General features: G+C 37.7%; 1 protein-coding gene across 1 annotated transcript; it reads right to left on the bottom strand.

The window, feature by feature from the left end:
* Positions 1-1,123: 1,123 nt before the first annotated feature.
* On the bottom strand, positions 1,124-26,765 carry ARSJ (arylsulfatase family member J). The gene is made up of 2 exons (XM_034442351.2): positions 26,413-26,765; positions 1,124-3,191 (listed from the first exon to the last, which is right to left on the bottom strand). The coding sequence occupies exons 1-2, from the start codon at positions 26,748-26,750 to the stop codon at positions 1,805-1,807; spliced, it is 1,725 nt and encodes a 574-aa protein (XP_034298242.1). The 5' UTR covers positions 26,751-26,765; the 3' UTR covers positions 1,124-1,804.

The following is a 26,765-nucleotide window of genomic DNA, read 5'->3' on the forward strand; positions in this document are numbered from 1 at the left end:
TCTCCTGTCCTCTCAGATTAAAGCGTTTATTGGTTTATAGTCAAGTCAACATAAAATCTTTTCTCTGCTACTGCCTGTATTTCCTACATCTTGTCCTAACTCAGTCTAAAATGACCAAGTTCACTGCTTAAACTCTAGGATGCATATATATCCTAAGTATTTTATGTCATTGTAAATGTTACATTGTAGTGCATTATATATGCAATTATGATATATTTCTTTTTAAAACAATGTTGGACTAGCAATGTTGCCTCAAATATTTATGTTTTTATTAAATCTAGGGCAGTTTGATCTAATGATTAAGGTACCATGCTAGAAAACCAGGAGTGTGTGAGTTGTAGTTTTGCTTTAGGCATGAAAGTCAGTTGGGTGACTTTCTCCCAGCCCAATTCAACAAGAGTTGTTGTGTGGAAAATAGGAGGAGGAAGGACTATTAGCTATGTTTTCTACCTTGAGTTATTTATAAAAATAATTAAAGTAAGATTTTTTTTAAAAAAAATCTAAAATAAATACAGTTCAACTATTTTGAATATTCACAACTGTAGAAAGAAAAATTATCAACCAATAAATCAATAATAAATATATAAATATTATTTATATGTCCTTTGATAGACAATGGAGAGAGTATTGTGCTATCATTTTACTTTTAGACTTAAAGAGGTATACATAAATATTTCAAGGATTTATTTGGGTGAAACCTTGAATCCACAGATTTTCATCTGATTTTTTCAGATGAACAAAATGCTGCCATTTTGATGCTTGCTCCTTAGAGTTTATGACTGAATAACGACATGGGTTAATGGACTATGTCTATCAAATCAGTGTTGACTCTTAGCAATCACTTATTTTCTCCATGACAATAGACACATCTGCATGAAGGTAAATGATAAATGACATGTGATGATGCAGTGCAAACCACATGACTTACATGTTGGGATACCAAGCATGAAAGGCTGGAGTTACATTGTAACATCACAATGTAAGTTTTTTGGTTCTTTATGTTGTGCTTACTACTAGATGCCTATGTGGTTATTAAATTAAATGTCTAATAGGTTCAAGTAGAATCTTGTATTTAAATCTTGAATCATACATCTCAATAAAAACATGACATGTTCAGTACTAATGCGCATATCATTTAATCCAGGATTTCAATTTAATCTGTTTGTAATTATAACCATTTGTAAGGAGTTTTTGTTTATATTTTATTTTTATTGGAAGGGATTATAGCCTGGCACATTCTAGAAAGGAAAAAAAAATCCTTTCCAGTTTAAAGTCAGGCAAAAGCAGCCTTTTCGCAACTTATTTAAGTTACTTTGGTAACAATGTCTGAATCTGCTTCATCCAATCAAAATTAGGAGATAAACCCAAGTTCTTTAAACATTTTGTCTTTTTTGTTTTGGTCTACTTTCTTTAATCCAGTGGGGATTTTACATGTCTAATTAAATGTGCAGATGGGTCCGAATTCAAAACCATATAGTCAAGTGTCCTAGAAACTGGAGTCGATTTAATGATTAAATCATGTGCAAAACATCTCACTTATCTTTATAATTCTCTGCATGGGCACTGATGTTAACCGCATCTTACATATGAATTCTTCTGTGCCAATTCAAGCCCAAATAAAAACCTCAAGAGTGCAGAAATGACATTTTGGTGTTGATATTTCAATTACAAATGTTGAAGAACATTTCACTTTCACTTCAGCAATGACATTCAGAGGCTACACACCTTTACTGGAAGGTCAGCCTATAATGCTTTTGACAAATGAAAGTATAATTAGAATCGCAGCATAAAACTGCAGCTGAAATCATTGATTTAAAAGGCAATTCAAGGAATGTCCTTTCTGCCTATTAGATTTCTTCTTGGTATTCTTTTGCTTTTTACCCACTTTGTTTTTATTTAACATCTTATTGTTTTTATCCTCCTTGAACCATGGGCCCCACACTCCTCCGTTAAAATTTGGGTTGCTCCTGGGGTCTTTAGGTGGGTAGCGAACAGGCACGGCTGTCTTATTGAACTGGGAAAGCCTTCGCAGCAGCTCTTTGACTATACTTGGATACTTACTAGAGAGGTCCTCTCGTTCATAAGGATCAGCCGTGATATTGAACAACCACACAGTTTTTCCAGCTGTCCATGAAACCCGTTCATTGTGCCAGCGATTGGGGCCAACATTACTAAAAGACTGAGGAGGGACCCAGTCACCATATCCTGGATTTCCTGTCAGTAGTTTCCAGTGGTTTACACGGATGGCTGACTGAATGGCAGTGTTCCATATTCCAAAGCCAGCTGCCCAAGAACCATTTCTGGCTTTTGTGTATATGGGATCAATGTTGTGTAAAATATCTATCCTTGGAGACCGCCTGCCTTCACTGATGGTCTCCCATACATCATAGCCGTCCAGTTGTATATCTTCATCAATCTGTCCTTCCGCTAAGGTAATAAGCGTTGGAAACCAGTCAGTTATATGTATAAGCTCCTTGCATATACTTCCCTTGATTTTAAGTAAAGGGCTATGAACAAAGCCAACTGCTCGAATCCCTCCTTCCCAGTAAGTACCCTTGCTTCCCCTGAGTGGCCAGTTATTTCCACCAGCTGTTGGCTGGCCTCCATTGTCCGAAGAGTAAATTATAACACTGTTGCTATAATAACCATATCGCTTTAATGCATGGGTCACATTGTTGATAGCTTCATCCAAGCATGCCAGCATGGCAGCGTATCTGCGCCGATTGATATTATTAATGGATCTATAACGTTCATAATACTTGCCCGGGGCCTGAAGTGGTGAGTGAACAGCTTGGTATGCAAGGTATAAGAATATAGGTTCCCTGGGATTATGGGAGGCTAAGATTTGTTCCACTCTTTGAGTGTACATCTGTGTAGAATACATTCCATTGTCATGATCCCAAGCAGCATTGTCATTTTCATATAAGTCATAGCCACACATTCGAGGGCTGTCACATTTGTAATGGGTGTAATAATCACCACTACCCAAAAGAGAGCCAAAAAAGGTATCAAACCCCCGTTGAGTTGGCATACATTCTTTGCGATAAAAGCCCAAGTGCCATTTGCCAATCATGTGGGTTGAATAACCTGCTTCTTTCAGTTTCTGAGGTAGTGTCACATTGTCCAGAGGCAGGCAGTTTGGCTGGGTCGGCCGTATGACAGAATGCTGAAGACCTGTATGGATTTGATACCTGAAAGAAAGAAAATATACCTTAGATAAAGGAGATAAAATTAAACTGTAAACAGTTATCACAAACAGGATGGAATGCACAATAGAGCTCTATCCATCGTCATCTGGAAGCAAGCCCACACACAACATTCTTCATGGTTCTCAAGCTTAAATTCTGGGTTTCAGAGCTGAGATTTTGGATACGTTGTATGAAAATTCATTCTTGCTGAAACACTTTAGTCAAGAAAGATATTCCTTCTTTGTCTTCTCAGGGCTCTTTGCCAAGTGACTTATGGAGGGTGGATACAAGTTATGGAACCTCACCAATACAACACCTTCTCCAAGATGGTATGCTTGACATAATGTCTTTTAGGCACCAGGCAAAGCCACTTCTCTTCTCTCAGGTGTTTGTACAGATTTATAATCAGTATGATTTTAAGATTTTATGATCTAACTGGAATAATGGCCATTATGTTTCCTATGCTAAAAATTGTCCATTATTGTATAATTTGCATTTAATTGTTTTTATTTATTTATTTATTACTGTTTTTATGTTTTTTGTAATCCTTTAAATAATAGTAAATCATGAAGACTATTTTGTTTACTGGATGGATTACAAGAAATAATCCCTGTGACTTCCATAAAAGCCTCAAGTTCATTTATTAGTCTAAGTAATTATTGGTCTTCAAATACACAAAAAATTGGTTCTGGGACTCTGTCACTGCGTTTTTGTATTTACCAGCAGAGCTCATTATTTCTGGACTGTCAGACTTTCCGTAGCTTGCCAAAATTTCTTATCAGTGACTGATACTACGTATATCCGGATTCCTTTCTTTCCACTTTCACTTTTCTTTGTTCTCTTGCCAGAGAAGTACTGGCTGCTGAGAAGTAGCTGATAGGAACTTTGCAAAAATGTAAAAATTAAATATTTAGATAGTTAGATGTTTTATTTTCTTTACAATAAATATGAGTTTATTAGAAGATGTATTCCGGTTTTATTTTTCAAAGTATACACAAGGAGAATGCCACGATCCAGGCAATTACCCCAGGAAGGTAACTGGGCTAATTGCCTCTGACAGACTCCCTCCCTCCCTCCCTCCCTCCCTCCCTCTCTTTTATTTTATGCTAATCATTTTAAGTGCATCCTAAATATTTTTCAGATATGACTCTAAAAGAGTTGTTTGTACCCCAGTATCACAATGATACTGTCAAAAAATGACACACAATGCATGATTTGAAATCAACGAATGGCAATTTCTAAAACAACTTCAGATTTTCAAGCATAAAAAGCATTCAAGTGGTGTAGTATAATACCCATGAATTTTCAGTATCTTATTAAAGTAGCCGCTCTAGTAACTGAGTGTTTGTAAAAGGTAAAATTGAAGTTTTGATCAAAGCATTCACTTCAATGCTTTGTAATATATTGAACATTTATTAAATAGGTATTATGTTAACCCTTATGAAATTGATGGAGCCCATCATTGATGAATTGTGTGTATATACTAAGAGTCCCATGAAACTCTGAATAACAGCTTTTCTTTTCTCCTATAATTGTGAAGGTGTAAATGGTAACACCAGGGCAACAAATAGACAATGGAGTTGTATATTTTTTTTAAAATGTTACTTGCTAGATATATTATTGGCAATATAGTGGAACAGGTTCTAGTGCTCTAAATCTTAGTCATTTCATTTACTTGCTGAAAAGGGATAGTAATCGCATAATCAAATTTCTCTTAATTCTGTTTAAATCTATATTACAGAAGACAGGCATCTATATGTACACTAGAAAAAAAAGCTGGATGGAATTTGATGCTGACTTGTCATGCTAAGACTCATTTCCTGTAGAATGAGAACTTTAAATAAAAGCAGATCTTCCTGTCCATCTAACCCCAGAAATGCAATCTGAGAAAGAATATGCTTACTTATGAGCTACTTGTACAAATACCACCGCCAAAAAAAACCTATTTTAAAAAAGCCTGGAATGTTTAGAATTTTTTTAAAAACTTCCATAGTTTTTAATTATTCACATACATAAATATACATTATATATTTAATCAAAAACAGCCTGGTTATCATTCCAACTAATACATGGAACATATGTAAGGAATCCTCATGTTTATTGGGCCAGGAATAGGCGCTATGTTACCCAGATGACACCGTAGCAATTACCTGTTTGATTACAAGCTAAACAAAACGTAAATGCTTTTTCATTGTGATGGTGAAGAAAGTAGTCTGAGAACAACTTGGACTGCTACAAAGACAAGTTATTCAGTACTAGATGATATAAAACCAGACTGCTCACTGGAAGCATTAATAATGAAGCTAAAGGTTAAATATTTTGAATGCATAATGTAAAGGGAAAAGTCAAGGGAGAACGCATAGAAAAATGAAAGGCTTTCAAAAAAAGAAATGACAAGGTGACCAGATACTATTATTGATGACAGAAGGGCGAACTTAAAAGAACAAGTGAAATTATGTAGATCAAGTCACAGATACAACTGAATGACTGAATAACATTTTGAAAATGGAAGGAATGGGAAGGAATACACAAACACAATTATCTCATTCACTGAAAAAACATGAAGCCCATGCTCTTAAAGATGAAAGCAGGGGGAAGGGTGCCTTATTTTCTGAATGTATTTAATAGTCCACATTTTCAAAAAGTTACAGAAGCACTGATTTAAATCTACTGTCCTGCTTTGAAAAGTCATTTATATTGTTGTTATTTCTTGTCCTGCAGCCCATACATTTAACCTTTTGTTTTTGTTTTTACATAAGAGGACATATTTGTCAAAAATAAATGTTTGAAAAGGTTAAAGGAATTCTAGTAACAATCTTAAGAGGACTGTTGTAATATATTCTTGACCCTTCCTGGAATTTCAGAGCTGAATTTTATTGAATCTCTGTATGAAAAAAAATAATCAGTGACCCTGCCTATAAACCCCATCCTTTTATAAATCTAGCTAGAGTCTATTCTGATGAGTTCATACACAATGGCTTGAGTTCTAGAAGCATACAAATATTTTAAAGAGTAATGCTTCATGTGATACAACGAGCTAATGGAAGCAACAGTAAATTAAGGACTGTACTGATTTCATTTTCCAGACATAAACAAAACTTTACAGGATCTGTAGAATTTGGGTTTATTATTACTATCGAATAGAAGAATTAGATGCATTCAGGAACTCCACAAATATGGGCTACGCTGGATGGCACTCTTCCATTGATGATTTCCCTCAGCTGACAGTAAAGGTATATGCTGCCTGAGACTCAGGAAGCAAAAAAAGAACCTTTATATTTAAAAATAATTATATAATTATACCTTCCATGGATTTGACTAGCTTAAATTGTAGCCATCAAGTCTGATTGCAGCAAATCCCAAAGTTTAACTATGCCCCCAACTTTCCCCGCACTTATTTTCAATGATCGACTCTCTATTCTAACATTATAAAAGATTACCTGCATACAGGTAGTCCTCAGTTTATAAACACAATTGGGTCAGGAATTTAGGTTGTAAGTTGGGGTGGTCATTAAGCAGTCCTGACTCAATTTTGCAACCAAATCCAGCATATTCAATGAACAGGTTTTTGCCGATTTCTTTTGGAAAACGGCAAAAAAACCCACTGTGAACCGTAATTATGTGAGTATCAGCTGCTGCAACCACTTCTAAATGTAAGATGGTTGCTAAGGGCCCAAAGTGGGGATTATGACCTTTTATGATGGTTGGAAGGGCCTTTACAGGCTGTAAAGCACTCTTCCCAAGGTTGTTGCAACTTCAAAAGGTTGTTAAGTGAATGATCATTAAGGGAGAACTACAGATAGTTCTCAACATGCAACTATTTAATAAAATTATTAAACTAATTTAATAAAACTAAAACTAAACTAAACTATAATGGACCTATAAGGCCCATTAGGGACACATGTCATGATGTAAAATAATTTTTACCATTTTTTTGTAGTGGTCATTACAAGGGGTTGTAAATGTCAATGCTGTGGTTGTGAACCCATTGTTTGCTATGGGTTCAGTTTTGCCCAAAAGTGGAAATGCCAATTTTCAGCAAAACTGTTGGAAAACACAGTCACATAACCATGGGACCCTGCAAATGGTCATAAATGCACCTGTGCCACTGAGTGTCCAAAGTGCAGTCACATGACTATGGGGAACTTTGGATCTGGGTTGTAAGTGCCCTTTTTCAAGTAGGTTGCGGGATGATGGGTTGATTAACTGCAGCAGAGGGGTCGCGAAAGGAAATTTAACCGGGGGGCAGGGGGATGATAGAAAGGGCTGTGTAATTGAAATCATGAGTGGGAGGGGCAGGTATGACAGGCGCAGGGGGTCATATCAAGTGTCGGGGGTGCGCACGCGCTGTCTCCGAGCGATTGCGCACTCCGGCCCACAATGCGTGACTCGTGTCCTGGGTTGTGTAGAGTCTCAGGCCCAGGGTCCGCGGCTGATGTTATGTAATGCCAGGTCGGTGGTTAATAAGGCCCCTCTCATCTGTGATCTTATTTTGGAGGGGGGTGCAGACCTGGCAGGTATTACGGAGACCTGGTTGGGCCAAGAGGGGCGGTCCCCCTCGTAGAGATGTGCCCGCCAGGTTTCTGTGCATTTCATCAGCCAAGGGCCCAGGGGAGGGGTGGGGGAGTGGCGGTGATCATTAGGGAGAGTCTTTGTCCGAGGGAGACCACTGTTCCTCAGATAGCCGGATGTGAGTCCCTTTGTGTGAAGTGGGGCCGTGAGGTGCAGATGGGTTTGCTGACTACGTACCTGGCTCCCTGCCACGTGGCAGCGACCCTGCCCGAGCTACTCGACGTCATTGCCGGGGTGGCGGTTGATACCCCCAGACTTATTGTCATGGGGGATTTCAACCTCCCATCCGCAGGTGAGGCGTCAGAGGTGGCTCGGGAGTTCATGGCTTCCATGACGGCCTTGGACCTGACCCAGTTAGTTCAAGGCCCCACTCACATAGGGGGACACACTCTGGACCTGATTTTTATCTCTGGTCAGTGGTTGAATGATCTTGGTAGAGGGGACCTAGATATTAAACCCTTGTCATGGACAGATCATTCACTCCTTCAACTAGACTTTCCTACCGCCTGCCCCCACCGCAGGGAGACGGAACCGACCAGATGGTTCCGTCCCAGGCGCCTGATGGACCCCAAAAGGTTCCTGACGGAGCTTGGGCCGTTTCCTGAGACTCTAACACACGACTCGACTGAAGAGCTGGTGGCCACCTGGGAAAGGGCAGCCGCTGGAGCTTTGGACCGCGTCGTGCCTTTGCGGCCTCTGACCCGATGCCGATCTCAATTAGCTCCTTGGTTATCTGAGGAGCTGAGAGAGATGAAGCGTCTGAAAAGAGAGCATTTGGAGGACTAGTCAATCCGATTCCGACCGGACACAGGTGAGGTCTTATATCAAGACCTACCTAGTGGCGATAAAAGTGGCAAAATCTAACCATTTTTCCACTCTTATCACATCTGCAGAGAACCGCCCAGCCGCCCTGTTTAGGGTGACCCACTCCCTTCTTCGGGGGGGAGTGCGGGAAGATCCCTTGCAGGGTCGTGCTGAGGATTTTGTGCCATTCCTGCACGATAAAGTCGCTCGGATTCGGGATGGCTTGGACTCCGATTAAATGAGTCCATGGGAGGAGACCGGGGCAGGTCTTGAGAATGTTATCTGGGAGGAGTTTGATCCTGTGACTCCCGAGGATGTGGACAGGGTTCTGGGTAAGATTAGTGCCGCCACGTGTTTATTGGACCCGTGTCCCTCCTGGTTGGTACTGGCCTCCCGGGAGGTTACACGAGGCTGGCTCCAGGGGATTATAGGTGCTTCTCTGAGTGAGGGTGCCTTTCCTGCCACCTTGAAAGAGGCGGTAGTGAGGCCCCTCCTCAAGAAGCCTTCCCTGGACCCGGCTGAATTAGCCAACTATCGTCCAGTCTCCAACCTTCGTTTTGTGGCAAAGGTTGTTGAGAGCGTGGTGGCACGACAACTTTCCCAGCACCTGGATGAAGCTATCTATCTAGACCCGTACCAGTCGGGCTTCAGGCAGGGGTACAGCACAGAAACGGCATTGGTCGCTTGGTGGATGATCTCTGGAGGGCTCGGGACAGGGGTTGCTCCTCTGTCCTAGTCCTATTAGATCTCTCAGCGGCTTTTGATACCATCGACCATGGTAGCATGCTGCAGCGGTTGAGGGGGTTAGGAATAGGGGGCACCGTTTTGCGGTGGTTCTCCTCCTTCCTCTCCGACCGCTCGCAGTTCGTGTTGGCAGGGGGACAGAGGTTGACCTCGAGGCGTGTCGAATGGGGAGTGCTGCAAGGGTCGGTCCTCTCGCCCCTCCTGTTCAACATTTATGTGAAGCCGCTGGGTGAGATCATCCGTGGTTTTGGGGTGAAGTGCCATCTGTATGCTGATGATACTCAGCTGTACATCTCCACCCCAGACCACCCCAACGATGCCCTTGATGTGATGTCTCGCTGCCTGGAGGCCGTGCGGGTCTGGATGGGGAGGAACAGGCTCAGACTCAAACCATCCAAGACCGAGTGGCTGTGGCTTCCGGCGCCCCGATATAGTCAGCAGGTGCCATCGCTGACTATTGGGGGTGAATCTTTGCCCCCCACGGAGAGGGCTCGCAATCTGGGTGTCCTCCTGGACGTGCGGCTGTCTTTAGAAGAGCATATGACGGCCGTGGCCAGGGGGGCCTTTTATCAGGTTCGCCTGATTCGCCAGTTGCAGCCCTTTCTGGATCGGGACGCCCTGCGCACGGTCACTCATGCCCTTGTTACTTCCCGGTTGGACTATTGTAATGCTCTCTACATGGGGCTCCCCTTGAAGAGCACTCGGAGGCTCCAACTGGTCCAGAATGCGGCCGCGCGGGTGGTTATGGGCGCAACCCGTTGTGCCCATGTGACACCCCTCCTGCGCGAGCTGCACTGGCTCCCAGTGGTCTTCCGGGTGCGATTCAAGGTGTTGGTCACCACCTTTAAAGCGCTCCATGGCATAGGACCCGGGTACCTCCGAGACCGTCTTCTGCCACCAATAGCCTCCCACCGACCAGTCCGTTCCCACAGAGAGGGTCTCCTCAGGGTGCCATCAGCCAAGTTATGTCGGCTGGCGACGCCCAGGGGGAGGGCCTTCTCTGTGGGAGCCCCAGCCCTGTGGAATGAACTGCCCCTGGAAATTCGTAAGATCTCCGACCTCCGGGTGTTTCGCTGTGCATTGAAGACCCTGTTGTTCCGCCAGGCCGGACTATCAACACAATAGTTTTAAATTGGGGTATTTAAATTTATTGGGGTTTTAAATCTGAGCCACTTTATTTAATTATTTTAAATTTTATATTGTTGTTTTGTCTGTGTTTTTAAATAGGCTGTACACCGCCCTGAGTCCTTTGGGAGAAGGGCGGTATAGAAATAAAATTATTATTATTATTAGGTTGTTCAAACAATAGCTAAGCAACTAGTCGTAAGTCAAGGACTACCTGTGCCTGTACACTTTTACTGTGTCACCTTTAACTAAAAACCACCCCAAATACTGTAGCTTTTTTTCAGGGGATCTGTTCTAATACCCTAATCATTCTGTCTGCTGTTTTCCTTTCCTGTTCTGTATTTGCTAGGCACAAATAAGACGGGAATACTCTTCAGAGATAGTGTCTAATTTGGGAATTTACTCTAATTTGCAAGGACTATTCTACCAGCTATTTTAATATTTAATGAATTACAGCATGTAAAATGAATTACAGCATGGAACTACTTTACTTTGCATATTTTTAATCTTTATTTTAAAGCATATTATATAGCTGTTAGCAGAGTACTTTTAAAAAATCGTTTAGACATTTAAAATAACTGTTTCTCAAGATATTCCAGATGAAAAAGTGCTATTCGTGACAATTTCATAACATGGATAGAATAAAAGTAATTATCATACGCACATATGAATATTCTGTTGAAATCGCCCTTGGGTAGCTTAATTAAAATGTTTAAACTGCTCAGCGGTCCTCCAGGAAAAACAACAGCATATTATCAAGATTAAAATTTTAAAAGCTGGAAGACTTTATTCTACAAATTGATTAAAAATCTGTTTAAAAGTCTATCCATTGCACATAAAATTCCACATCATTATGCCCACCAGCAAATGGCTAAGCTAAATTTCAGTTATGGGAACTATAGGCAATGCATCTGACCAGTAAACAGACTGGGAAAGTTGCCTTAGCAAATGCTAATTAAATTTTATATAATGTAGCAGAATTTTGGAAAGCCACTGTCAAAAGTCAGCTGAAACTGGGCTGAATCAGTTATGTGATTTAGCATGAACAAGTTTTCCTATTGGTTATTAATTAGCTATCATTCAGCTAATTCTATATTAGCTCTGTATTCTATTATAGAACCATTAATACTATTAGAAATATTTGCAATATGTGTTTATTAGAAACTGTTCAGGCTAGATGGAAAAACTTTGATCCTTTATAGTCCTATCAAATGTAACATTAAGTTGGAACGTTTTCCTTGCAGTGAATTACCACTTCCTGAACAGATATTGAAAGCTTCCTTGTTCTGTCTAAAACCTACCTGTGCAACATGATATTGTTGAGGGGTGTTTCTTATCTCCTGTTTCCTAATTTGTTCCAGATCATTGTGCATTTTAAATTGTTGCAGCAGTTCTAACTTCCTAGATCCTGATCTATGTCTGGCAGTTGTCTACATGTTATAAAAATACATTGTCTTTCTTTTTTAAACCAATATAACAACCAATTAAATTCATAATAGCACCAAAATATTGCTATTAGACACTCACCTAACATCATAGTTGGCCTTCAATTAAACTTATTCCCCTACTTATTTTCCCCAGATATCATTAAACAAAATTTACCTTTCTGTTATATATATTTTTTCCAGGCAGAATATATTATACTTACGCTCTGTCCAGCTGTCTATATAATTCTATAACTTTATGTGGGATAAAATGGAAATTCTCATAAAATAAATTCATAAATTGTGATGCAAACATAGCAGAGGTCACTGCATAGCTGACATGAGATCAAAATTTGTATTTTATGTAGACCTGGCAGCTTTCTGATAAATCATGTAAGCTTTCTTTATCTCCATTTTGAGCAGTGCATAAATATTCTGTGAATTGCATTTTTTGATATCAAGAATGAGTCAAGGCTTCCTACTTCCTGGGCTATGTCATCTATGTTAGACTCATTATATTCTCTACAGTCATCAAACACCAATCCCATAAAAAAGGAAGAGTCCAAAAAATAAAGCTCAAGCTGCAGAACTGCAAACTCCACATTTAGCATTAGTAAAAAATTAAAAATTAAAAAGCTACATAAAACAGTTTTGCTCTGTTAACCGAGATTGATGGTTGAGAGAAGCCAATTCAGATACCATTATAGAATATTCAGTATGATACTGACAGAACAGTTCCAGAGCCAGTTGCCAAAGCAAAATAAATGAGCTCTTAAGCTCATCCAACAAGAATGATCCAACAAGAATGATTCTTGGATATTGAATCAAGCAAGGAGAAATTGGAGTTCTAAGCACTTTGTTCCACATAGTTCTACACAACCAAGACAGAGAGAAAGATAAGAAAGAACATTTGATAAATAAGGTTTCCGGACGCCTGACAAAAATGGAACTAGCAAGCAGGAATTAATATAAAGTGCCAGGAGCTATACTATCTAGGATAGGGATGTCAAACTCAAGGCCCAGGAACCGGATCCTTTTATCTGGCCCATGGGGCCACACTGGAAATAGCGAAGAACTGGCCCGTGGTTCCTCTGCAGCGAAAACAGAATTCGGGAGGCCATTTTCTCTGGCAAAGCGCTCAGGACACCACAGGCGCCCCGACATGAGTGATGTCGAGCTGGCCATGCCCACCCTGGCCACGCGCCCTCTGCCCCCTCCCCGAGGTCAAACACAACCCCGATGTGACCCTCAATGAAATCGAGTTTGACACCTCTGATCTAGGATATTATAGTCTAGAACAGTGATGGTGAACTTATGACACACATGTTAAAGGAGGCCATTAAACTTTAACGTACAGTAAGACCTGATAACAACTATTCTCAAAAACATGCCCTGTTTCATGTGATGTTTGCAGGCTGTGGAGGCCATGTGAGGATGAGATGTTCTCTCACATGGCCTTCAATCCCTCTGGAAGTTGCACAAGAGATAAACAATTGAGATGGAGACCCTTTGAGAGCTGTATGCAATGGATTTTCATTTTAATGTATACTAATGGCCAATTAGTATACATTCAAAATGACAATAAAGTTATTCTAAGCCTAAATCTTCCCTTTTGTTCAGCGGGGGTTGACATACCTGCAGAGTCAAGTTAGGCATTTCCTGAATTTTTGACATGCTGAGCCCAAAAGGTTTGCTGTCACTGAACTAGAGCCTTTTGTAGCGCCAATTCTTTTGGGACTTTGAACTTTTTAGATTATTAAACTGGATGATATATTTTAGTAGTCAAAAATAAAATTAAAGTTGGCAACCAATGCAATATTTGAAATAATACCGTGTTTCCCTGAAAATAAGACCCTGTCTTATATTTTTTTGAACCCTGAAATAAGCGCCTGGCCTTATTGCAATGAGCTCAAAAGCCCAATTGGGCTTATTATCAGGGGATGTCTTATTTTGGGGGAAACAGGGTATTTGAAATAGTGGTATTCTGGGCAATCAGATGATAAGCAGACAATCTATGATGATTTTAGCACATTCATTTCAGTGTCAGATGAAGGAGTTCAGAGAGTCGGAGTGACAGAATCAACAAAGCAGAACTTCAGAGAGATTGGCAGGAGAAAGGCTGGGGACAGCATCTTAAAAGCGATTCCTTTTATGTAATGTTCAGTTGTAGGAAGAGGATAAAGAAAGAAAAGAAGCCAAGATTTCTTCTTCTTTTTTTTTTAAGCTTTCTTGCCATAGCAAAGTGGGAGAATTTTCCAAGATAAAGCACTCTCAAACACACACACATATAATATTTGCTAAGAAAGAGCAGCATTTGCACAGAACTATTCACTTGCGAATGGAGAATAAAATAGAATATTTCAGGAATAGAGACGGAGGGAAGGAGACACAAATAGGAAAAGAATCACCTTTGCACCTCCGAGCTCTTTGTACATAGAGTTCTGCTCTCTTTTTTTCAATAGGATTGGATTGGAGCTGAAAGGTGAAAGGGAGCAGAATGCCCCCTCCCACATGTTGGGGTAGACCAGGTGTCTCGAGAGAAAAACACTTAATCTTTCCCCTGGCTCAGGTTGATGAAGGGAGGAGAACTTGTGGCTCAGAGGTTAATTCAATTGCCTAACATGCAGGAAGCCCAAGTTCGAATCTGAGTAAGGGTATGGCTAGCTGATGAGGGCTAAATAGTTTGAAATAGATCTACACTAGTCTCCCTTTATTTCTTTATCAGCGAAAAATAAAATTTGGTATAAAATGGTTTGTTGTGAATGAGACTGTTTGAGGGGTCCTGGATTGGAGCTGAAAGGCGAAAGGGAGCAGAATGATATATATCAGGGTTGAACTAACTAACTTCATCAGTGTTGCACTGATGACATTACTTAGCCAGGTAATGAAATGTCTACAAGCAAATAACAAAACTCCGAGAGCACGAAGGACTCCACAATTTTTCTTTAAAAATACATAAATAAAAAACCTTTTGTTAGTGCTATTATTGTTTAAATATTGTAGTGACATGGGAAATAAAAAACAGATTGAAGAAGAAATAGTGTAATATTGTAAAAAAAATAAATATGCAACATGAATGTGTTCTTTCATGGCTGTATTATCATCGATAGTAACAGTTTTACTTGGTGTCATTTATATTATACTGACTTGTTTTAATTGTTTTAATGTTTTATGATGTATACCACCCAGTCAATTGTTGAGATGAGCACTTATGTAAATTAAATAATGTTTTCACCGTCTTCCTTATTTTCCACAACCACTAATTGTTGCTTAGATATTCATACTTTCTTTAAACTTTTACAGATGGTGTTTATATCTATTTAAGTCTTTTAGCTGTTTGTTAATTTCTTTCTTGCTTTCTTACCTTCAAAGTCATGTTTATATGTCTTAGCTTGCCTTGCTCTATAATAGGTTGTCTGTAAGAGAGCCATTCCTGCTTGAATTTGGTTAGACCTCTGTTTTAAATATATACTGTCAGTTTCACCATTGCCTCATATTCTCCAATTTTGCCTCAGTATCATGATTGGCAAGCTTCTTGTTTTTCTAATATTGTGCCAATTTCTTTCTGCCATCAGCATTTATTTCAATAAATTGTGATATTTAAAATTTTATTTTCACAATTCCTTGAATATTTTTACATATTCCTTTCCAGGACTTTTGAATTACCAAAATTCTTACTATGAGGTTACTAAATTTATGTTTTTCCTGATATCAAAATGGTACTCTTGAGCTATCATTTTTATGACTTTCTCAATGCATGCAGCTATTCAGCACCATGGTTGAAAAATAAGCAGAATATATGAAGCCTACAGCATCATTCATTCAAAAGGAGGAATTTATGTAGGTGGATCCATGATATAGATATAGATATCTAACTCTCTGGTCCCCAAAACAATACAATAAATCATCTGAAAGAAATATATATAAATCACTATTTGTTGAATAGTAAAGACTATTCTACCACCACACCAAACTCAAGGAGGATAAGTTAAAGCAACCATACAGTATCAGTAATTCAAAAAAAGATGCAAAAATTATTTGACAGATCATGGGACTAGACCAGGGGTGAAATCCAGCAGGTTCTGACAGGTTCTGGAGAACTGGCAGCGGAAATTTTGAGCAGTTCAGAGAACCGGCAAATACCATCTCTGGCTGGCCCCAGAGTGGGGTGGGAATGGAGATTTTGCAATATCCTTCCCCCAGGAGTGGAGAGGGAATGAAGATTTTGCAGTATCCTTCCCCTGCCACGCCCACCAAGCCACACCCACCAAGCCACACCATGCCCACCAAGTCACGCCCACAGAACCGGTAGTAAAAAAAAAAATGGATTTCACCACTGGACAAGACTATAATGGTCTTGCTTGGTAAGAAAATTGTTGCAGTTTAGCACTAATCTGCAGCATTTGCCCTGTCCCCAACACCCTAAGAATGTGCTACTAAAATTTGCAGGAAAAAAAATACTGACTTTTTGTAGCACATTTCCCTTCTTTACTGCCTTCAAAATTAAGGGTTTCCTGCTCCAATTTTGTCAATTAGTCCCTGTCCTAATAGCTACTTTTCAGACAGATTTCAGGCTGAGCTTGGCACTGGGTTGGGATAGAAAGATAAGAATCTTATCATTAATCCTAAATTAATGCATCTCAATGGTCGTACAAAGGCTCAGCTGATACATTGATACGTTGTACAGTTGTACAAACCATTGTACAACTATAGGAGGCACAAAATTCAACAGCAAGGAGTTCAGGCTAAAAAGGGCAGGTATTTGTATTCCCTGACCTTTAAGTTTTCTCAAGAGTTTTTGTTGACTAAATTTGTCAGAGGCTTTTTGAAAGTAGAAATAAATAATGTTGACATATCTATTCACATGCTGCTGGCACTGGGAAAAAAAAACATTGTGAAAAACACCTCCAGAAATTCTGTAAGATGAGATCTATTTTTCCAGAAACTTTAAAGAACCCCGATTTTCCTTCAGCACAATTATTTTTCCTGATGTTTAGCTGTTTCACTTTGATTACCTTTTCTATCAATTGTACAGAAAAGACATTGAGCTGACTGGCCATAAATTCTTGGAACTCCCTGGCTCCTTTTTTTAAAAAAATGATGTCATATTAGCTGGTTCTTTGAACCTGAGGCTGACTTGAGGGACAAGTTACATAATTTTGCAACATAATCAGCAATTTTACATTTGCAGTTAAGTCAGGTGGATACCAGCATGACCCAGTGATTTGCTACTGTGAAATCTCTCATAGTATCCTATGAGTTGCTGGAGTAGCTTCTCCAGTTACCTCAATTTGTTTTAACTGTTACAGTGCTCCCCTTGAGAAAGTCAACAGGGGCATCTACCCTATATCTTCTGCAGTAAAAGCAGATGCAAAGATTCCAGCTTCTCTCCAAATTCCATACCTTCCTTGATTCACTCCACTGGGTAACTGATTCACTACTAGGAAGGGTTTTTCCACCTATCACTAAATCAGAATCTGCCTTATTGTAACTTAAATCCTTTATTTCATGCCCTGTGTTTTGAAATGAGACAGACCAGACCTTGACTTTCCATGTGATATCCTTCCACGCATTTAAAGAGTGCTATCATAATGCCCCCTTCAGTAACTTAAGGCCAAGCATAACAGTTCCTTCAACCTTCTCTCCATGGGGTTTGGTTTCCAGGTACTTAATTATTTACATTGTCCTTTTCTGAACTTCTTCCAGCTACTCTGAAAATTGGAAATAAACACAATACACAAGATAATACACAATACACAAGATAAGGTCTAACCAAAACAGGATGAAGTGGAATAATTATTTCTTGCAATTTGGAAAGTATATTTCCATTAATACAGGCTCAACTTCTTTTTGCCTTTTTTTTAAATAACTGCACAACATTGTTAGTTCAAGTTTGGTTTCCAATCAAATACAATTTCTACATCTTCACAATTATCATTACCAAGCTGAGTATCATCTATCCTATATCTCTGTGTTTGAGTTTTGTTTCCTAATGAGCTTTTCACTTGTCTTTATTAAATTTCACTTAGTTACTTTTAGCCCACTTCTCTAACCTATTAAGGTTATTTTGAATATTTTTTCCATCTTTAGGCTATTAGCTATCCAATCCAGTGTTATGTTATCTGCAAATCAAAGCTTTCTTATCAACTAGTTGTGGGGTACTTTGTGAAATATTTTGTAAATGTCAAGCTATATTATGTCTACAGCATTCCTACACAGTTATTATGTAACAAATTCACCAAGTTTAGGCAAGATTTCTCCTTGTCAAATCTATGCTGATTGACTTCTGGTAATTACATTTTTTCAATGTGTTTACAAATAACTCCCTTTATGATCTGCTCTAAAATCTTTTCATGCAATGATGTCAGACTGATTTTATGAGAACTTCTTTTTAAAAGATGGGAACAACTCATGTCTTCCTGCAGTCATCTGGAACTTGTTGATAGTAATTTCTTAAGGGTGATACAAAAAAGTGCAACAATTGCTGTTTTCCAAAGGAAAAATAAGAGACAGACAGCATCCCATTTCTACTCTTTACCTGTTCCCATTAGTCTTTTGCAGGATACAAAATAAAATTAGCTACCATATTGGCTCTTATTGTGGATGTAGCAAAGATGTCCTTGTTCAGTTGAGATGGTTGAGAGGTAGCAGAAATAATGTCATGGCTCTTGGAGTGGATTGGTAGGAAATCCTACAGGCAAAAGGCAAGACAAGCTTCCCCATCAATGGGAAGCTACATTACCCCGCATCTCCCAAAGCAATGTTCCAAAACTATTATGTAATATTTCCTCTGGAGAAATAGCTGGCTTATAAATATGCAGAGCTAATCAACCCAGCTTTTCTAGGGTTGCTGGGAGCCCTAAGACTCTGTTGGAAATTATAAGAGTGTTACCTGAGAGTGATGGAATGAGCCTATATGTGTGTCGTGCGGCAGTTGCCATTTTCTTCCCCAAAATATTGCTTTATTTATACCGTAGACAGAGGAAAAATGGAAAACAGATGCTTCCCAATTATTCTCCCATTTTATTGAAAGCTGCACATAATAACAGATACTGTATGTTGAAAGTTTACCATTTTGTACCTAAGTTGTAAAACAGAGCTTATTATCTCAAATGTATTTTGTATTTCTTTAATCTTCCTGTTTTTTTTTTTTGACATATTACCATTTTGTTTTATTTTGGATTCATGGATTTTTTTTAATGGAGTGCAATACTGAAATTGTATTTAACACATCTAGCCATTTAAAGTAAAAATCTACTGAAATAAAACATTATATTTTAAATATGCTGTATCCTAAAAGCACACTATCTTTGGCTCATAATCCCAACACACATCTGGTTCTCTTCTATACAATACAATTTGCTTCATATAATGGAAAGTTCACAAGTATAGGAAGAAAAGAGTTCAATGGTATGTTATAAATGGCTCTGGTGCTATAAAATGGACATGTTCCACCCTGTTTAATGGAACATTGTTCAAGTCCAGAAAAACTACTTATTATATAAACAGATCTGAATATAAGATACACTACCTATGACTCAAACGTATGTTTTATGAAGACCTTTGAAATGTCAAATTGTCAGTCAATTAAACAGATTGTCAAGATAAGATCACAAAACTGGTCTAGTCAATATTCTGAGGTATTCATAATCAAAGAAAACTTTCAGGAAAAAAGAATATTGCTAAGATACTAAAGCTATTTTGAGTTATTCAGTGGTCAGGAATGCAACTGAAAACAAAATGATGAAATTCTAGAGGACAGAAGACTTCTAAATTGAAGAGGAAAATATATCATGAAAGGGCATTTTGATATGAAATAGATTAGTCCTCCTTATGTTCAACTGCTGAAGAACTAATGAACTGTGTCAAGTATTCCATTGATGGTTATATTAGAAGACACCCATCTACAAAGAAATGGGTGGAACGGGAAGGATCCATTGATTGACATTTCTTAGGAACTGAAGAATAGGTGGCGGTTCTACTACAGTATATTGCATGTTGTTGTCAGCATCTTAAAAAAACTCAATGTCCATTATTTATAATAAGATAAATGTACAAGCTAAAGTTTTCATCTGACCAAAAAATATAGTGATGAAATATTCTTGCTATGAGAAAGAAGGTATGGCATTGTAGCTATTTTAGAACATAATGTGAAAGTGAACACATATTTGCACTACACAATTGTCATTTGACATAATTTATTTAGTTCCAGGAGAAAAAAATGTGTTCTGCCAAGTACTATAAAATGAACATTCTTAAGAAATGCAATAGTAATAAAAGTCTTGGAGTACATTGAACAAATGGGAGTAAGATTAAATATAAAGATCAAACTAATTACAACAGGTACAGCAACAATGGAGGCATTATAAGTGTGGTGTGGGAGGGTATTTACATCATTTTAGGATCAACTATCAATAGTAAAGGAACCAGCAATGAAAAATACACCACAAACTACTATTTGGACCTGAAGACCTTGGAAATGATACTGAGATGCTGAGATGTGTGACCAGGGATGTCAAACTCGATTTCATTGAGGGCCACATCAGGGTTGTGTTTGACCTCAGAGGGTGCAGAGGAGGGCATGGCCATGGTGGGCATGGCCAGCTCGACGTCACTCATGTCAGGCACCTGTGGTGGCCAAAGCACTCTGCCAGTGAAAACAGGCTCCCAAGCTCCGTTTTTGGCTGCGATGGCCTCCTGCAACCCTCTGCCAGTGAAAACAGAGCTCGGAAGGGCCTCCCTCCTGAGCTTCATTTTCACTGGCAGAGGCACCACAGGCCGGTCCTTCACTGTTTCCAGGACAACCCCATGGGCTGGATCCAGCCTCCAGGCCTTACGTTTGACACCCCTGGTCTATATCTACAAATAATAGAGTCAGGTTAGGCAATGGTCTATGCTGGAGTTGAAGTTTGAAGAAGCAGAATAAAAAGAGCATTGACACTTTTGAAATTTGGTGTTGGAGAAGACTCCTGAGAATATCATGGACAGTCAAAGAAAAAAAAAATCCTGAAACAATTCAACCCAGCGTTCTCACTTCAGGCACAAGTAGCCAGTCTGAAAATTCTGTTTTGGATATATTATGAGAAGAAATGTGAGAAGAAAATACTTTATACCAGGTCTGTGCAACATTCAACACTCAACATTCAAGACTTAGAGAAGTCTATAATCCTTGGAAAAAGGAAGAAAAATAGGGAGGACAAGCAGCAGCAAGATGGATGTCCTCCATTATAGCAATGACTGGTGCACTATTTATCCTCCTGGATAAAATTTACCTTTTTGATCACTAAAAATTGATACTGCCTTGATGGAGTATAATCAATCACAACCAACCAAAAAACTGACCCACCATTTAAAACTGCCTCCAATAACTTACCAATAATTTAACATTGTTTATGGCTAAAATCAGAAGTGTTTATTGCTTTTGTCCCATCATTTCTTAATTTGTATTGATTTATGTTCGAGTACATCTATCATTTTATTTCCATTAACTTCTTTTGACTAAAATTCTGGATTTTCCATTTGCTTTAAATACTACAGTTATGAATATTTGCTGACATTTCAAGAACTATTTACATTTTGCTCACTCATGAACCACTAAATTGTATAAATGTGATATAGAGCTCCCTTATAAGAAACATCAATTCCCCCCTTTTTTTATTTTGTTATCCAATTACTATAATAGCTTTTATCCTATTAAATAATTATTCTTTAATCTTTTTTTGCATCAAGTGGCTTTCTCAAAAATTATTATACATCTAAATATATCTCTGCTATTGGAACAAATATATAAATGATATAGATTTAATATTTATTAAATTTATCTTTATTACAATAAATGAAGAGAGGTCAGATAAGATGAACTTGAACACAATGCTTTAAAGAGAACTCATTGAAATGGCATTAATTCAGACAGATAAGAATATGGTGGAGAAATGTGGGCAAGGAATTAGAAGTTCATTTAAATGAATTAATAAAGGAAACCACCTTTCTAAATATATACATATATACATGCATATACACATACATACATATCAAAAGGCAGCTCCTTGAAACAGTTGAGGGCATCTACAGCTATAATTTTAACAATTATATGGGAATACATTTCTTAGTAACAATTCTAATAAGCATTTGAAATTGCAATATTGAAAGCATTAGAAACTCCAACAGATTTATGTGTAAGATAGGAAATAATATTAATTACATGAAGAGAATATTTAAGCATGCCCTCTAGCATTCTTCAAAGATCTGAGAACATCACAAAAAAGTAGTCAAACCCTTGATAATTTTTCTCTACAACTGAGATCAGAACTACTTTTAATAGATTTAAGTAAATAGATAGATGTTAATATAGAAGATAACATTTTGCTAGTAAGCACATTTAAACAATTTTAGAAGATGCTTATGGACTTTCTTTTCTGAAGTTGTTGAAGCAAGTCTCTTTGGAGATATTCTACAATCTACAATTTAAAATAGCATCAGGGATTAAAGATAACAAATTCATCTCCAATGCTGTATTATTTTAAGAGTAAACATGATCCTTGAAATTGGTTTAAAATGAAATACTTTAGAAATAAGCATACGGGTACATTTTCAGAAATTCAAGGAGAATATCAGGAATTGCTTTGGAATCCTGAACCTCAATGGTAGAGAATTAGAAGCATTATGGAATGAACTTTATGGAATGAATTTTAATCTGTTTTTAAATGATTGGGGTGTTTTAAATCTGTCTGGGCCAAATTGTTTAATTCAGTCTTATTCTGTTTTTAAATTTTGTATTTATGTATTTTATCATTTGGCTGTTCACTGCCCTGAGTCCTTCAGGAGTAGGGCGGTATATAAATCAAATCAAAAAAAAAAAAAACTTCACCTGGGGTAAAGAATGGCAAGTGTTTTAAATTTCTATTTTGAGGTGTTGCCCCTATATGAAGTTTTATTGGATTTCTTTAAAATTTCAAAAAATTATAGATCTTATCAAATAGCTTTCAGGTGACACATTTTTTAATAGGCAATTCATAAATCATGCCATAAAAAGGAGTTAACGTTTGAAGATGACAACAAACGAAACAACCGTAGCTTTGTTCATCCATTGAAACTTTTATTTAATTTTGCAGATGAAAACCACCTGGTGCAAAGGCCCTGATTCATCCTTCCTTCCAAGGAAGACAGATAGGGTAAATAAAATCAGGTCAAGAATGATGCTATTGTTCTATCGGGTATATCTAAGGCTGAGTTTAAAACCATATAAAGATTCTAAATTAGACACAAATGATAGGTCCACTTCATTAATTTATGTGGATAGCATGAGTTTAATTTTTTTATTGGGTAGGTAGTTGCAGAAGGTAACCAACACTCTCAATCAAGGCTTATAAAAAGTCAACAAGCATTAGATGCAGAGCCCAAGGCAAATAATCAAGGATCATTATACTGTTTATTTGACAGTATGTACTGGAGGGGATCTACCAAAAAATAATGAAAGTCATCCCTGCAAACAAACGATGCCCTGATATTTATATATTTTAGAAAGGAAAGGAAATGATAGAGGCATACATATGCAGACATATTAGATGATATAAGTATACATATCAATTAATAACTGTCAAGTTGTTTCTCTCCCTTCTACTGTTACCATCTTTAAAAAAATATATTAGTAAAAATATGTCAATGGGTTGCCATAAGCATATTGTGATAAGACTTGGATACTCCAAGACCACATTCTTTTACTGTGTTTCTATTCTATCCACATAGTACCAGGGGTGGGTTCTATTTACCTTTACTACCGGTTCGCAACGGGACTGCGCACATGCGCAGGTCGCCAATGACGACATCTGGGAGGGGGGGGCGGGCCCTACTGCCAGTTCTACTACTGGTTCTTGCGAACCGATCTGAACCGGGGGCAACCCACCACTGCATAATACCATTCATCTGAAAGTTTCCTCCCAAGGCAATTTATATTAATTGATTAGATATAGCTGAAGACAGAAGGGACTTCCGTTTACTAATATCTACCGGTATAGTTTCAGAAAAGGCCTTTGATTTAGTTCAGATTAAATTTTCAAAGCTAGTAATTAGTTTTACTGGTTTTCTAAGGGATTTTGTTCATTGGATTAAGATGTATTATTAGCCATGGTACATTAGTCATCAGAAACCATAATTTCAATCTCCTTTGAGCAACAATGCGATACTTGGCAGGGCTGCCACTTCATCCTTGCTTTTTATTTGATCCTTAACCCTTTAGCTAGAATTGTGTGGCAATCTTTGATCAATGTGGATATTGCTTTGGTGGGATATTATTTTTATATGATATTTTGCAATAAGTACATTGCAATATAATTCATATAGGTAGTACGGTGTTTTACAAAATGTTCTGGCTATAAAATTAACTGTGATAAACCTTGCTTACTTCCCTTAGGCTCTAGTTTATCATTGCAGTATGTAAAGAGTATAAAAATCTGAGTTTTGTGATTTCCGTTGCTTATATTTATTAATTGGGACTGCATATTCCCCCAAAATATTTTTAAATAGGTAGAAATTAATATGTTGAAATGTTTAAAAAGTTTTAAGTGTAAATAGATGTATTAAAATGGAATTTTAATACATTTATTATTATTTATTATTTATTAATTCATTTTAATATGTCTGAGGTAATTATAGTTTGAACAGAGAGGGTTTAATTTATCTGATTTACAAAAATATCATTGCACTTAGATTATACCAGTCATAAATATGTAAGTGAAAATGTAATGAAGCATAATGCTTTATGGTCTTTATTGGAAAATTATTATTTATAACTCCTCAGTCATGGTATAACTTCTTAGAACTTCTAGTAGATAGTGAGTCTTATTTCCAGGACTACAGGCTGGGAGAAATCTTTGGGATATATTGTGGTATAGACCTGGTTCTGATTATGAATCGTTTAACTCTTTGGAAAAATTCTACTTTTAAAATAGGTGGTAAATATTTTATTGGAAAATATGTATGGAAGCCAGGATAGCAACTTTAATAAATTCTTATACAAGACTATTTTAAGGATTTTTCCTGACTTTAAAGAGAATTGGGTCATCTGAGCTCACAACAGTGGCAGTATTTTCAATTTAAGCATATTTAATGACTCAATCTGGCTAGAAACTTTGGCTGCTTCAGAGGCACCTGTGATGCGTTCCTATTTGATGGAATTCACAACAGAAGTTAAACCAGCCATATATATTTATCAAAAGTTCAAGAATATTTTTACAGCAGATATTACTGGAATATATTAAACATGGAATAAAGAATTGGAATCTCCAATATAGCCCCATCTTCTTAAAAATGTTTAAATGGTATTAATAAAAAGCTTAATAAGATTAATTATTATTAAAGATTAATAAGAAATGTATTTAGAATGTGTTAGACCCAAAGGATGTACTGTAAAAGATGAAAATCAGATTTTCTTGGTTGAAGATGTTCAAAAATTCTGGTTTCATTAATTCATACGATATGATCCTGTGAATCTTTGACACTTTGGGAGGCGGACTTGTATTTTAAGATATGTAATTAGTTTTATGGGGAAACTTCTAAAAGTTAAAGATATCAATGTAACCATCAATTATATACCAAAGCTCTAAAATAACTGTCCATGAGGAAATAATATGGTTGTACCAGGCTTTGTGGTGGCTAAAAGGATATTACTGAGAAATTGGAAAAGTGATATTATTCCAGATGGTAAAGTCTGCCTTTGGAAATGTGTTATTTACTTCATGCTAATCAAAAGATGAAACAATATGCCCTTCTTGGCATAGATTTTAAGATATTTTACAATATTTTCCATTGGATTATAATATCATACTATACATTGTTTTTTGTAAGCTAGTGACTGTAGTTTAATATATAAGGAAGCTTTTTTTCTGATTTATTTTCCTCCTTTTTATTTCTTATTATGGATGGTTTAGTTTAGTTTAATTTGATTTTTTTTGTTGTATATTTTTTATTGTTGTATATTATTGTTTGTACTTTATAAAAGTGAAGAATAATATTTAAGGCAAATAAAGAACAAGGCTACCTAACTGATACTATGAACAGAATGACAAAAAAACTGAAGTACTTCTATGTAAATTACATGCTATTGAAATATTATGAAATCAGTAATTTTAAGTTACAACATCTACCTAAGAAAGAGTGGATTTAATAAAGTACAGCTATTGGTTAAAATCCCTGCTTCCAGGTGTGACATGTTAGTCTATAACAAATACCAACAAATGCTTTAAAAAGAAAATGACCTCATACGATTCTCTCATCAGCAAAGTAAGATTCCCAGTTATCTGGAAGTAAGCCCACCCACTTAAATTCAATGAGACTTAATTCTGAGCAGTTATATGCGGAATTGTGCTAAACTGATGTCTAGGATGTCCTCAAATTCGTGTGGTGTCCAAGAAATAAAACAGCCCATAAGCACATCAAACTTTTTTTTAAAAAAAAGACTAATCTATGAATTAAATAAAATAAACATGTTTTTTTTCCCCCCAGACAAGGTCATCGGGATCAAGTTAATGATCTCTCACACACATAGCCATGCCACCTACCTCCCAGTGATGAACTGACTTCTGGACGGGGTGCACATCGGTTGGACATAGTAATTCTCTAGCTTAACTCCTTCCGCGGCTAGTTTATCCAGGGTAGGAGTCCGGATCTCTGAGCCGTGATAACCAACGTCTCTGAAGCCCTGGTCGTCCGCCAGAATGAAGATGAGGTGCGGCTGGAAAGGGGGAGGTGGCGTCTCGGAGCCTTCTCCCAACCTGGCTGTCCCGTTGGGTTCCTCGGGGTCTTCTTCTGCCGCCGTCGTCGTCGTCGCCCCAGCTAGGTAGCCTTGAGCGAGGAGGCTGAGCACGGAGAAACCGGCCAGCAGCCCCCCGGCTCGCATTTTCCCTCGGCAGAG

This window comes from Pantherophis guttatus, chromosome 8, assembly GCF_059756535.1.
Source record: "Pantherophis guttatus breed Tessera chromosome 8, ASM5975653v1, whole genome shotgun sequence".
NCBI classification, from domain to species: Eukaryota; Metazoa; Chordata; class Lepidosauria; order Squamata; family Colubridae; genus Pantherophis; species Pantherophis guttatus.

Coding starts and splice junctions, on each gene's coding strand:
- ARSJ (XM_034442351.2), bottom strand. CDS start 26,750: ATGCGAGCCGGGGGGCTGCTGGCCGGTTTCTCCGTGCTCAGCCTCCTC. Junction 3,192..26,412: donor AGTCAGTTCATCACTGGGAG/GTAGGTGGCATG, acceptor TCTTTCTTTCAG/GTATCAAATCCATACAGGTC.